Source organism: Delphinus delphis, chromosome 11, assembly GCF_949987515.2.
Source record: "Delphinus delphis chromosome 11, mDelDel1.2, whole genome shotgun sequence".
NCBI lineage: Eukaryota > Metazoa > Chordata > Mammalia > Artiodactyla > Delphinidae > Delphinus > Delphinus delphis.
Window position 1 is genome coordinate 22430404 of NC_082693.1, and position 13092 is coordinate 22443495.

The 13092-nt window shown below is 35.3% G+C and overlaps 1 protein-coding gene across 9 annotated transcripts in view; it reads left to right on the plus strand.

The window, feature by feature from the left end:
- The window catches only part of FGFR1OP2 (FGFR1 oncogene partner 2), a 32870-nt gene extending 20368 nt beyond the window's left edge, over positions 1 to 12502 (plus strand). For 5 of the 9 annotated variants that reach the window (XM_060024479.1, XM_060024478.1, XM_060024481.1 and 2 more), the window contains 4 exons: positions 3483 to 3625; positions 6022 to 6135; positions 8576 to 8689; positions 10384 to 12502. In XM_060024479.1, coding sequence (XP_059880462.1) covers positions 3483 to 3625; positions 6022 to 6135; positions 8576 to 8689; positions 10384 to 10521 — 509 coding nt within the window. In that variant the 3' untranslated portion in view covers positions 10522 to 12502. The other 4 variants (XM_060024477.1, XR_009521172.1, XM_060024484.1 and 1 more) reach the window with 4 other exon arrangements.
- The last annotated feature ends 590 nt before the right edge of the window (positions 12503 to 13092 follow it).

Sequence of the window (13092 nt, forward strand, 5' to 3'; positions counted from 1 at the left end):
CCAGCTTTCTTTTGATTTCCATTTGCATGGAATATCTTTTTCCATCCCCTCACTTTCAGTCTGTATCTGTCCCTAGGTCTGAAGTGGGTCTTTTGTAGACAGCATATATATGGGTCTTGTTTTTGTATACATTCAGCCAGTGTATGTCTTTTGGTTGCAGCATTTAATCCATTTACACTTAAGGTAATTATCGATATGTATGTTCCTATTCCCATTTTCTTAAATGTTTTGGGTTTGTTATTGGAGGTCTTTTCCTTCTCTTGTGTTTCCTGCCTAGAGAAGTTCCTTTAGCATTTGTTGTAAAGCTGGTTTGGTAGTGCTGAATTCTCTTAGCTTTTGCTTGTCTGTAAAGGTTTTAAGTTCAATTCCTTGAATCTGAATGAGATCCTTACTGGGTAGAGTAATCTTGGTTGTAGGTTTTTCCCTTTCATCAGTTTAAATATGTCCTACCACTCCCTTCTGGCTTGCAGAGTTTCTGCTGAAGGATCAGCTGTTAACCTTATGGGGATTCCCTTGTATGTTATTTGTTGCCTTTCCCTTGTTGCTTTTAATATTTTTTCTTTGTATTTATTTTTTGATAGTTTGATTGATATGTGTCTTGGCGTGTTTCTTCTTGGCTTTATCCTGTATGGGACTCTCTGCACTTCCTGGTCTTGATTGACTATTTCCTTTCCTATGTTAGGAAAGTTTTCAGCTATAGTCTCTTCAAATCTTTTCTCAGACCCTTTCTTTTTCTCTTTTTCTTCTGGGACCCCTATAATTTGAATGTTGGTGTGTTTAATGTTGTCCCAGAGGTCTCTGAGATTGTCCTCAATTCTTTTCATTCTTTTTTCTTTATTCTGCTCTGCAGTAGTTATTTCCACTATTTTATTTTCCAGGTCACTTATCCGTTCTGTCTCAGTTATTCTGCTATTGATTCCTTCTAGAGAATTTTTAATTTCATTTATTGTGTTGTTCATCATTGTTTGTTTGCTCTTTAGTTCTTCTAGTCCGTGTTAAACGTTTCTTGTATTTTCTCCATTCTGTTTCCAAGATTTTGGATCATGTTTGCTATCAAAACTCTGAATTCTTTTTCAGGTAGACTGCCTATTTCCTCTTCATTTGTTAGGTCTGGTGGGTTTTTACCTTGCTCCTTCTTCTGCTGCATATTTCTCTGTCTTCTCATTTTGTTTAACTTTGGGGTCTCCTTTTCGCAGGCTGCAGGTTCATAGTTCCTGTTGTTTCTGGTGTCTTCCCCCTGTGGGTGAGGTTGGTTCAGTGGTTGTGTAGGCTTCCTGGTGGAGGGGACTGGTTCCTGTGTTCTGGTGGGTGGGGCTGGATCTTATCTTTCTGGTGGGCAGGGCCACATCCGGTGGTGTGTTTTGGGATGTCTGTGAACTTAGTATGATTTTAGGCAGCCTCTCTCCTAATGGGTGGGGTTGTGTTCCTGTCTTGCTAGTTGTTTGGCATGGGGCGTGCAGCACTGGAGCTTGCTGGCTGTTGGGTGGAGCTGGGTCTTAGCGTTGAGATTGGAGATCTCTGGGAGAGCTCTCGCCAATTGATATTACGTGCGGCTGGGAGGTCTCCGGTGGTCCAGTGTCCTGAACTCAGCTCTCCCAGCTGAACTCAGCTCTCCCACCTGACACCAGGACCAAGCTCCAAGACCCTGTCAACCACACGGCTGCTGTATTACTTAGGGTTCCACTAGGAAACAGCATGCTTAGCTGGGACTTTGAGGAAAAGGCAGTGAAGGCACTATTTCAGGAATGTGGAAGGAAACAACAAGGAATGTTGAGGCACCCACGGACTAGCAGCCATACCTACACATTTCCTGACTCACTCCATCTTCACTTCTTCTCCATTCTTGCTGCTATCACACATCTATTTTTTGTTTCTGCTGGGTCACACATCACTCTTTTTACAGTTGAATTTTATTAAATTGGAGAAATATTTTATCCTTTGCAGAGTCTCAGTTTCTCCATCCAGATGATGGAATGGATAATATCCTCTTCTCAGATTTGGATGAGGATTAAGATAGCATATTTTTAATGGACCTGACACTCTACATCTCCTCCCTTGTATCAGCCAGTACTCTCAGTACTAAGTAATAAAACTATTTTAGCTTAGCTATGAAAGGCAATTTCATTTGTGCTATGTGACTCAAGCGTGGAAGACAGAGGTGCACGGTGCTAGCTGGAAGCCAGGCAGAAGCCTGAAGTCAGATTGCTCCCATGTGAAGTTAGTTGGAGCCCATGCAGAACCAGAACCACAGACAGCTGAGGGCAAAAGGCTCTGATGTGGTGATTAAGAGGCGTGTGATCAAGGTAGCTCCCCAGATAGAGAGGATATTTATTGCTCTTTATCCTTTCCTACATATGAATGTCTACCTTACTTGGATCTTAGACTCTCACCCTCAGTATCCAGCTTGCACCATTGTCATTACCTATGAAATAACTCAGTTTCATTCTCGGCAGTCCCACCACTTTGGCCCACAACTTAGGTGTTCATAGTCTCTTGCCTGAACTGTCCTCATTGGTCTCCCTGATTTCAGTGTGTTTTCCCTCCAGTCCATCTTCAACACAGGCATCAGATTGATTTTTCAAAAATATATCTGATTATGTTATTCTTTTGCTTGAGAACCTTCACTGTGTACTATTTTCTTATCCATCGTCCTTCAAAGTCGACTCCAAGCCTTCTTTTTTGTATTCTTCCCATACTTCTCTTCTCCGTGAAACCTTTGCTCTTGTCACCCTGAACGATTTCCCAAACACACCATCCAGTTTCATGCCTCCCTGCTTAGAATGCCCTGTCGTTTATTTTTCATTTCAAGGAATGCAAGTTGATCTCAATACCATACTTCTGTGAAGCTTTCACCAATTTTTCCTCACAGACTTTCTGTATGTATTTGGATAGAGCTCCACTCTACACTTACCACATTGTATTTTAATTATTTATGTTTTGTTTTCTCCACTAGACTCTGAGCTTTATGGCCTTTTGGTATTCCTAATATAGAGCATGATCTGATACTTAATCCCTGTTCAGTAAATATTTGTTAAAATGATTTCTCAAAAACTGAGTTTAAAATGGTCATTTTGAGAACTAATAAAGGACTCCATTTGGTATCATTTCTTTCTTTCTTTCTTTTTTTTTTTTTTTGCTGTACGCGGGCCTCTCACTGTTGTGGCCTCTCCCGTTTTGGAGCACAGGCTCTGGACGCACAGGCTCAGCAGCCATGGCTCATGGGCCCAGCCGCTCCGTGGCATGTGGAATCTTCCTGGACCGGGGCACGAACCCGTGTCCCCTGCATTGGCAGGTGGACTCTGAACCACTGTGCCACCAGGGAAGCCCCGGTATCCTTTATTTCTATGTGGCTAGATTTTTGTACCTCATATTTTCTTTTTAAAATACCCCCTTTATAAATTGCTTTTTTGATTAATGTGGAAGAGAATACTTTGTACACCCTGAACTCAAGTTTGAATAAAATATACTGTTGTTTTTGATAGAATTACGTACATCCCTGGAAGAACATCAGTCTGCCTTGGAACTTATAATGAGCAAGTATCGAGAGCAAATGTTTAGATTGCTAATGGCTAGCAAAAAAGATGATCCAGGGATAATAATGAAGTTAAAAGAGCAGCACACCAAGGTAATCCTTTCTGTAAATATAATTTGAAATAGAAAAGGAGGACAATTGGTTAACTTGTCTTCAGATTTTTTAAAAAAATCATAGGAATCTTACTTACATGATATTGAATACTTCTCTTTTTGACATTTTCTTCTTATTTTTTTCATGTTATGTGTCATTTTCTGTTTGATTTACTCTTCTAACTCCCATTCTTCCCTAGTAGCTTTAATATATATTAAAAAATAAACTTTATTTGGGAAATAAAGGTAAGTCTGTTCAATTCAAAATTATTTTTATAAGGTTATCTGCTTGTAAGAAATACTTCTTTTAATTTGTGTATTGATATCTCTTGCAAAAATGAAAATTAAATGCTTAAAACTTTTTTAAAAATCTGAAAACAGCTAAAGGTAGATTTGTTTTTCTTAAGACTATTTTCTGAATGAGGTTAATTCATCCAGACTATAGATACTCCTGATTATTAATGGTAGTGCCATGGTGGGGGGAGAAGACATATATATGTCAAATATATGTATAGATTTATGTATATATAAAATACATTGCCTCCCCAACCCCCTCCTCCATCACATATCACTTAATATCATTTCTAGAGACAGAGCTGAACTAATAGAAATTAGTGTTTTTCCTGCTGTTCATCGTACTCATTCTGATCCCTGTGTTTACTAGCACCTGTTTTGAAAACAGGTAGAATAGTCCTTTTCCGTTTATGTTTTATTTTAAACTGATTTTTAACTGCTGGTGTGAAATAAAAATATTAGAATAGATTGTGACTACTAGGCCATTATCTGTATTGGATAATGGTGAACTAACTATTAGTTATAACTAATGTTATTTAAGAAATATTCATATAACATTTTTATCTTTCTCGATTATTGAAACACTTTTTAGATTCCTTAAAATGTTATATTTCTTCCATCTTGGTGCTTGTAGGTATTTTAAAATTATTAATTCTATTAAAATTAAATACCTAGTGAATTGCTTTAATATGTAAATTCAACTCTACGTATTAAGGAAGTTAGTAATCGACAGCTCTTGTGTCAAATAGTAAAACAGTAAAAATAAATGTGGCTTTAATATTATCTAATTATGTTATTCATCTCCTATCCAAAAAGAAACCTTGGATAGTTAAATGGCAATCTTTTGACTATAAACTGTATCTATTGTTAATGAGATCATTATAAAAAGTTTAATTTTAAATATATAATTTAAGAGGTTTTTTTAAGGTACAAATATGAACTGACTTAAAATTATTGGTAAGATAAGTATAATCTTGAGACATTCCAAAAGGCCCTTATGTTTAACAGCTTAGATTTTTTTAAGATCTAAAGAGAATGCTCTGGCGAACTAGTGCTTAAGAATAAGGTACTGACGCTAGCTAGTCTCTTGTGGTAGCAGCTATGTCAGAAGCAAATGTTTTCTGAAACACATTAGATTTTACCACTCATCACAGCTGTTTTATTAATTAGCAAAGTTAAACATTTCTTAAGATAGCTGTAAATCATCCTTTTTCAATTATGTCAGTTGAAGTCTTCATCTAAGTGCTGATTCTTGCCTTCCATGAAATGACAGTTCAGTTACTTGTTATTAATTCTAACTAATACATATTAATGTTTGTGATTTTGATTTTTCCCAAAAAGGAGACACTTTGATTCAAACAGATATTTATTAACAAAAAGGAGACACTTTGATTCAAACAGATATTTATTAACACTTGCACTGGCTTAGTTATTATTAATAATATGAATGAATAAGTTTATTACTCTACCATAGAAGCTTTCAGTGTATTGGGAGATACAGACACAAACATGATTATCTAATATAAGGTAGGATGTGATGAATCCTAAAATAGAGATCTGAATTATTACTGGAATACTAGAGGAAGCAAGGTTAGTTCTCATGAGGAGAATCTGGGAAAGTGGCAAGGAAAGGTAGCAAATCCATCTAAATCTAGCCTTGAATTAATTATTGGGGTCAACAAGCAGAAGTGGGTGAGCAGAGAAACTTGTATGATAAATATGAGCTTCCAAGATATGTTTAGATACTAGTGCTCTGATATGCCTAAGCACAAAAATAATTTTATAACACATTTCAGGCTAATAAACAAAGGTACACGTAACAGCATTTTGGAGTAAGAGAACCTTTTGAGACTAGTGTAACATAGAATTTTGTCCTCACCTGGAAGTTTCTGAGCACACATTTAAAAACCAATAAAAAGTTTGAGGAGAACTCATTTTCATTCAAATACTCATTTTTACATTATTTTTGAACTGCTACCTTTTTGGAAATCTTAAAAAAACAAACATTTCAAACAGTTGGCTAACACGCATGAACTAACACTCATTCAGTTTTTAAATTACGGATAATATCCGTATTAACATTATAATGACTCTGTACTACAGATTGACATGGTGCATCGTAACAACTCCGAAGGATTCTTCCTTGATGCATCTCGACACATCCTTGAAGCACCTCAACATGGACTGCAGAGGAGGCACTTGGAAGCAAATCAGAATGTACACTAAATAAAACAGTCAGCTTTTGGGGTGTGGCTGGAAGGGGGGTCCATTTAAAAAGTTCTTTTACATTGAATTCTCCTCCCAAATTAAATCAGCAAATAAATGAAATTGCTTTTAAAAACGCTGTGCTTTTCATAGCCTTGCAAAAGTATTCAGTGTAGAAACTTTAAGTCTGTCATCAATTCTCTGTGTATTGTATTATACATAGCCTGTTAGATAATTGCAGGCTTTAAAGGTTCTTTGGGCCAGCCTTTCATGTTATTGTTCTTGTTAGCTACAGATGCAAAATTTTAGTAAGCTTCAAACGGTCATCCTCTTGCTGGACATCAAAGATGTTTTCTTGGTAATAATTTTAATCTGATTTTCTAAAAATTTTTGTTCAATCAAACTATTGAACTGTTTTAATTCAGATTTTCGATAGTTATAGTCCTTTAGTTTGAGTTCACAGTAAAATTGCCTTTGTTTAGGTGTTACTAAGTATAGCAGTATACCCTCTCCATTGTGTCTATTGTGTTTTAACTGCCTTTTTTTTCTTGAAAGGCATTTCAAGACAGTGCAAGGTTTATGTTGCTAGCACTTCTTGCCTTTAAGACAGTTTTGAAAGCACAGGTCTTGCCTTCTTGTGCCTATTAAGAGATCCATGACACTTCCCTGAAGATTTTATTGTAATAAGTGAACCACCCAGGAACCAGACCTATAAAAATACACTTCTGTTTGAAGTATTGGGGTTTTTTTCTTACGATGATTGTATTAAAACAGACTGTCCTGAAAAAATTAGTAGTTTCTTGTCTTCTTTCGTTTTAAAGGCAAGTAATTTTCTGCTTCCTTGTAGTCGTTTAACCTAGGTCAGTGCCATAAGACACCAAATCATAAACTGAGAAAGCTGTTGGTATTCAAAATTTTTACTCGTTACCCTTATTCAGTTTGCTGCTGCAGTTATCTATACTTAACTTGCGTTTAAACATTAGGCTCCCTTTACAGTGGGAGGGATTGTAATCATTTTTTTTAAACTACTACAGAATACGACAGATGTTTGTCTTGATATCATTCTTGCTATCATAATCTAATCCAGAGCTGTCCAATAGAACTTTCTGCAGTGATGGAAATGTTCTTTATGCTGTTCAGTATGGAAGCCACCAGCCACATGTGGCTATTAAGTACTTGATGTGTGACTAGTGCGACCTGAGGGGCTGAATTGTTAATTTCTTAAAATTGTATTTGACTTCAAGTAATTTCAATTTAAATAGTGCCATAGTGGACAGCGTAATCTTTTATTTTGACTTCTTCCTGCGTACCAGCTTTTTATAGATTGTGTTAAAATAATATAAGGATCTGTATTTTTGTTGGTTAAGAAGATATTAAATGTGTGGTTTGCTAAAGATATTCCTATTCTCTATTATATTCCTTCCATAGTTTACTAGTTTTGTAGGTTTTGGGGGGTCTTGTTCAAATACTTTTTACAGAGTATATACAACTATTTAAGAGACAGTGTTTATTTGGGGAGCTATTAACTTTTATATTTAAGTTTTGTCCTTAGTATAATAAAATGACCCTCAGTTGCTAGTGAACAATGGTCTGTAGAACTTGTTCATTTAAAAAAGTATTATTCTCATGTTTGTTGATTATAAACCTTTTGTCTGTCTGTTTCATTGACTGTAAGCTCCTTGAAATCAGGGAACATTTCTTAACAGGCTTCATATTCCTGTCACCTAGCACAGTGCCTGGCTCATCGTAGGTATGCAAAAAAGAATAAGAGAATGAGATTGGAAGAAATTTATGCTACTTGCTGTGCCAAACAAATGTGGATGTCTATTTTATACTAAAATTATATTTTGAACAGTTTGCGAAGGCCAGTTAATATTCCATACTTTAAAGAAGAACTCTGTTCATTTTACTCAATACTTATTATCTATTATGTACCTAACATTAGATAGTAGGCAAATATAAGCAATGTACAGTTCCTGCTCTCAATGAGGATTATAATCTAGAAGAGGTTCTGGATTGAATTGAGATGAATTTTTAGGCATGGAAAATACAGAAAATATTTTTAAATCATGAAGACTTCAGTGAGGAAAAGAGATTGAATGCTTATCTTTCCCATTACTTTGGTCAATGGGTATGTAGGTGCAGAAAAGAAAGTTGCTGATCATTTGTGGTGAGAGGAATGTGAAATGAGTATTTTTCCTGTTTACGGGTTTAGATATGCTGTGCTGCTTATCCTTAATCCTAGTCCTAACAGAAATCTGACTTCAAAAGCACATTCATGGTCAGTCAACTTTCTTGTAAATATGTTTGATATATTACATTTATGTTAAATGGCAATGAAAAGACATTACATTCATATTAAGTGGCAATGCAGATTTTATAAAAAGGGGAGGATCCAAAAATTTTAAAAAAGTATTTCACTGATTCACAACTTCCATCTCTTTTTTTTCAGGAATTACAAGCACACGTTGACCAGATAACTGAAATGGCAGCAGTAATGAGGAAAGCCATTGAAATCGATGAGCAACAGGGTTGCAGGGAACAGGAACGAATATTTCAACTTGAGGTAAGTTTTAAATTGCACATGTAGGTGAAAACTGTCTATACAAAGATTTATGCCAGAAAATATATCCCACTTTAAAATATATACTTTCTGGGGACTTCCCTGGCGGTCCAGTGGTTAAGACTTCACCTTCCATGCAGGGGGTGCGGGTTTGATCCCTGGTCAGGGAGCTAAGATCCCACATGCCTCGTGGCCAAAAGAACCAAAACATAAAAAAAAACAGAAGCAATATTGTAACAAATTCAATAAAGACCTTAAAAATGGTCCCAAAAAAATCTTAAAAAAATAATATATGTATATATATACACACACACTTTCTGGGATACTAGTAGTGTTCTTTTTCCTAATCTGGATACTGGTTATATGGGTGTATAATGCAAGACCATTTATATAGTAATGCAAGAGTCTAGGATCAATAGTAAACTTATACCAGTAATTGAGAAAATTGATTTGTTTTTTATCCTGTGTCTCTTCTGTTATTAGGTGAATATACTTCTTCAGTTTAGTAATTTTTTTTAATATCTTTATTTTATTAGAGGTCACAGTGATGCAGGGAGAAATGTTTTCAGTCCACAAATCATATTCTTTGGCCACTTGTATTTTTCTGGGGAATATAAAAGCTTTTATCGCATCTGTCCTTTATTTTGTGGTAGCAGAAGCACAAGTCATTGTTGAATAACTGAAATCAGTAGAGTAGACCTTTATACTTTTAAAACCTTTCTTTTGAAATCGTGGTGGAGAAATTGGTTATAGAGGGCCAAAAATGATTTCTCTAAGTGTACAAAGTTCTCTCATTCTTTATAACAAAGGTAAGCAAACTTTTTCAGTGAAAGGCCAGATAGTAAATCTTTTAAGCTTTGCAAACAGGCAGTCTCTGTTGTAGCTACTCACCTCTGGCATTGTAATGAAAAAGCAGCTATACACACAAAAAATAAGATCGGACTCAACTGTGTTCCAGTAAAGTTTAATTTACAATAACAGGCCTCACTCAAGCCAGGCCATAGTTTGCTGATCTCTGCTTTATTTATACCATTGAAACTTAGAAAGTAAGACCAAAAGACAAAGCAGTAGAGAATAACTTATGAGAGTTATTTGTAAATGTCTAAAAATTTCTTGCAGTAACTAATCTAGAAGGAAAGGGCAAAGGCAAAGTTGTTTACCAGTGCTAGATTTGGTCACTTAACTTTCCTTCTAAGAAATATCACAATCTATTCAGCCAGCCCTGCTGCTGTTAAATTCCAGTGAGGGAAGCAAACCAGGCCTTGCCCTGCATTCCATGCTATCATGGAAATAATCAAATTACTAAAGTACTGAGAGCTTTTAGCCCCAGGGTATTATTCAGACTTTCTGAGTTTACACAAATATAAATCTAGGTGTTATTTTCTTACTGTGATTTTCTATACTGTGATTATAAAATAGGGCTGTTTCTGAGGTTCTGTCTACAGTTACAGCTGCATAAATAAAAAGGCTTTTCAGTGGTGGAAGACATTGAATACATGATTCCTACCTCTTTAAAAAAGTGTTCCGTGGATTCAAGTTGTCAACTTCAGCTGCATATATCATTGAATACATTTCTGCCAATTACAGTACTTGCTTTTTATTTATCATACCTTCATGTGTTTGGCTTTTCTTAAGATATGTTTGTACTCTTGTAGCCACCTCGGTGACTGCTTCTTTGTTTTTGTGCTTTCTTATAGCAAGAAAATAAAGGCTTGAGAGAGATCCTTCAAATAACTCGAGAATCATTCTTGAATCTTAGAAAAGATGATGTGTCGGAAAGTACATCTTTATCAGCATTAGTGACCAATAGTGACCTGAGTCTGAGGAAGAGCTGAAGAGCTTTTAAGTCTGTGAATGAATTAACAGAAAAATCCATCTCAAGCTGCCCTTTGTTTTATTTTTTATAATATGTACAGTGCACTGGCAATGACATTTTTAAAAGACAGCAACAAGAAAATGCATAGTTAATGGTCATAGATGTTATTCCAAACTATAATTGAAAAATAGAAACTAAGCCTTTGTTAACTGGTGAACAAGTTAAAGATTTTCACAGTGACTGCTGAATGTATCAAGAGCTTTCAGCAGTGCTGCTGGCTTTCTGGTTGACACTTGGATAAACATGAATATGCCCAACAAGTGTCTGGGAATTAATAGAAACATCCCAATTTTAAAATACAAATTTTGCCACAGAATTGTGAATGGAAAATCGTCATACTAAATTATATCCTCGCTGTATGGTGAAAGTTAGCAAGTAGCTTATGTACCATGAGACTTCAGCTTTAATGATTGCCTATCTACCTTCTCATTAATTTAAATTTTTGTCAAAGAAAGTTCAGTTTGAAAGACTTAGGAATGTTTTATATGCACCATAAATAAAAGAGGTAATTTAATTTTAGCTAATTTATCCTAATTAATACTAACAGTTGTCCATGATTTGCTTAAGTATATGAAATATTTCAGGAATGAAAGAGAAGGAATACTACTTTCTAAGAAAGAAGAGCTTATAAGAGACATATTTAGTAGGTTAAACTACTTCTTTGAAAGAATAAGTTTTGGTTCTAAATCAGTAATGGAGATGAGATTTTTCTCTTCTCTGTTTGATCTTTAAGGATATTATGTAGTTCATTTAGCTAACAGTTGAAATGTTTGATATAGCAAGATAAGTATGGTAATTTCAAAGTAAATTGGGAATTCCTCTGCCTCAAAACCTTTTTTTTTTCCTTAAGTAATTACGCTTAAGACATATAGAAACAGTAAGTTAAAATATAAAAAAAATTTTTTTCTAGATCTATTCTTAAGTTCCATCTGGTTCTCATAACCTACAAGATGTTCCTTGTAACCTTTCAGTCAAAGGGCTAGGGGGTGGTGAGGGGGAAATCTGGATTTATAAGTATTTGTTTTATTTTTTACAGAATATATATCCAGTATATAAATTTTTAAAAGCTGCTAGAAATAGAAATGTGCTTTAACATCAGTTGAAATCTAAATTTTTCATGTTTTGTCGTGATTATAGAAGAAAAGGTAAGAGTGTCAAATATGATTATTAAATATACTGTACTCACATTAAATATATATTAAAAATAGCACAGTAGAAAATTCTACTTTGGAGTATATAATTTGTTAAAGTAATATTTACATGGTAACTTTTATGTATAATTTCATATATTGGTAAAATTCAAAACTACTTTTCACTTCGGAATTTTTTATCTTAAGTTTGGGGAAAGTGGGGTTGATGGGACTGATTGAATAGAAAAGGGCTAATGGCCCAAACATTAAATAGATTTCTTTTCTCATTCAGAGGCCTTAATTGTTATTTGGTAAACAAGTGACAGTTTTTATTTTTCAACTTTTCTGTTGGTTTTGGGGAAAGTATCCTTTAGTTTGATGCCACATTCATTCATAGAGTTTTTATCCCAAGTCAGAATTGAAATAAGCTACACAATTGAGAGTAAGTCTGAGGCAATTCATTGGGGCAGCTCTATTATAAAACATTACTTGATAAATAATTATTTTTGTAAACAGATAAGTTGATTTAATTTATTCTTGGTCTTCTTACTTGGATATTATTTTAAGAACTTGGTGTTTAAAGACATTTATGTTATTATATAGCAAGTGTTCTAGCCCATACTTTTTTTTTTTAAGCAGAACCTTAAAATTTATGTCTGAGAATATGTACTACTAGGAACCTATTTTATCAGTAAAGATGAGCGATTAAAATTGGTATGGTCTCCAAGTTTATTTTTTCTTACCAGAAACTTAGTACTTAGCAACAGCTTCTATCTGTATTTCTTAGGAATTGGCCAGCAACTTACTGCTGACTTGGCAGACCTTTTGATCATCTGTGGTGCGTTTAATAGTGTCCCCCAGAAGTATGCCCAGGTCCTAACCTGTTGTACGTGTGGATGAGAGCATACTTGCAGATAGAGTCTTTGCAGATTTAAGGATCTCAGGATAAGATCAGCCTGGATTTAGTATGGGCCCCAAATCCAATGACTGTTGTCCTTATAGGAGAGGGGGAGATTTGAATCACACAAGGAGAAAGTCATGTGAAGACAGAGGCAGAGGGTTTTGCAAATCAAGGAGCCCTAAGGTTTATGAGGGGCCAGGAGAGATGCATGGAGTGACCTTGGCTCCCTCAGAGCCTCCAGGAGGGACCAACCCTGCTTGATTTCAGACTTCTGGCCTGTCAAACCAAAGGCTGATGTGAGAGCAAGTGAATGAATTTCTCAAATACTAACTTCCCCTAGAATATGTTCATTTTAAGACCTGCCTCAGTAATTATAAGGTTTTTGTTCCTAGCTCATGCAGACTCTAGCATGTATAGAATACAAGAAGTGAAAACCATCTCTATTCAGTAGAAAGAAAATCACTGGTATCTATCATTGAAGGGATTCAGGAGGGAGAGC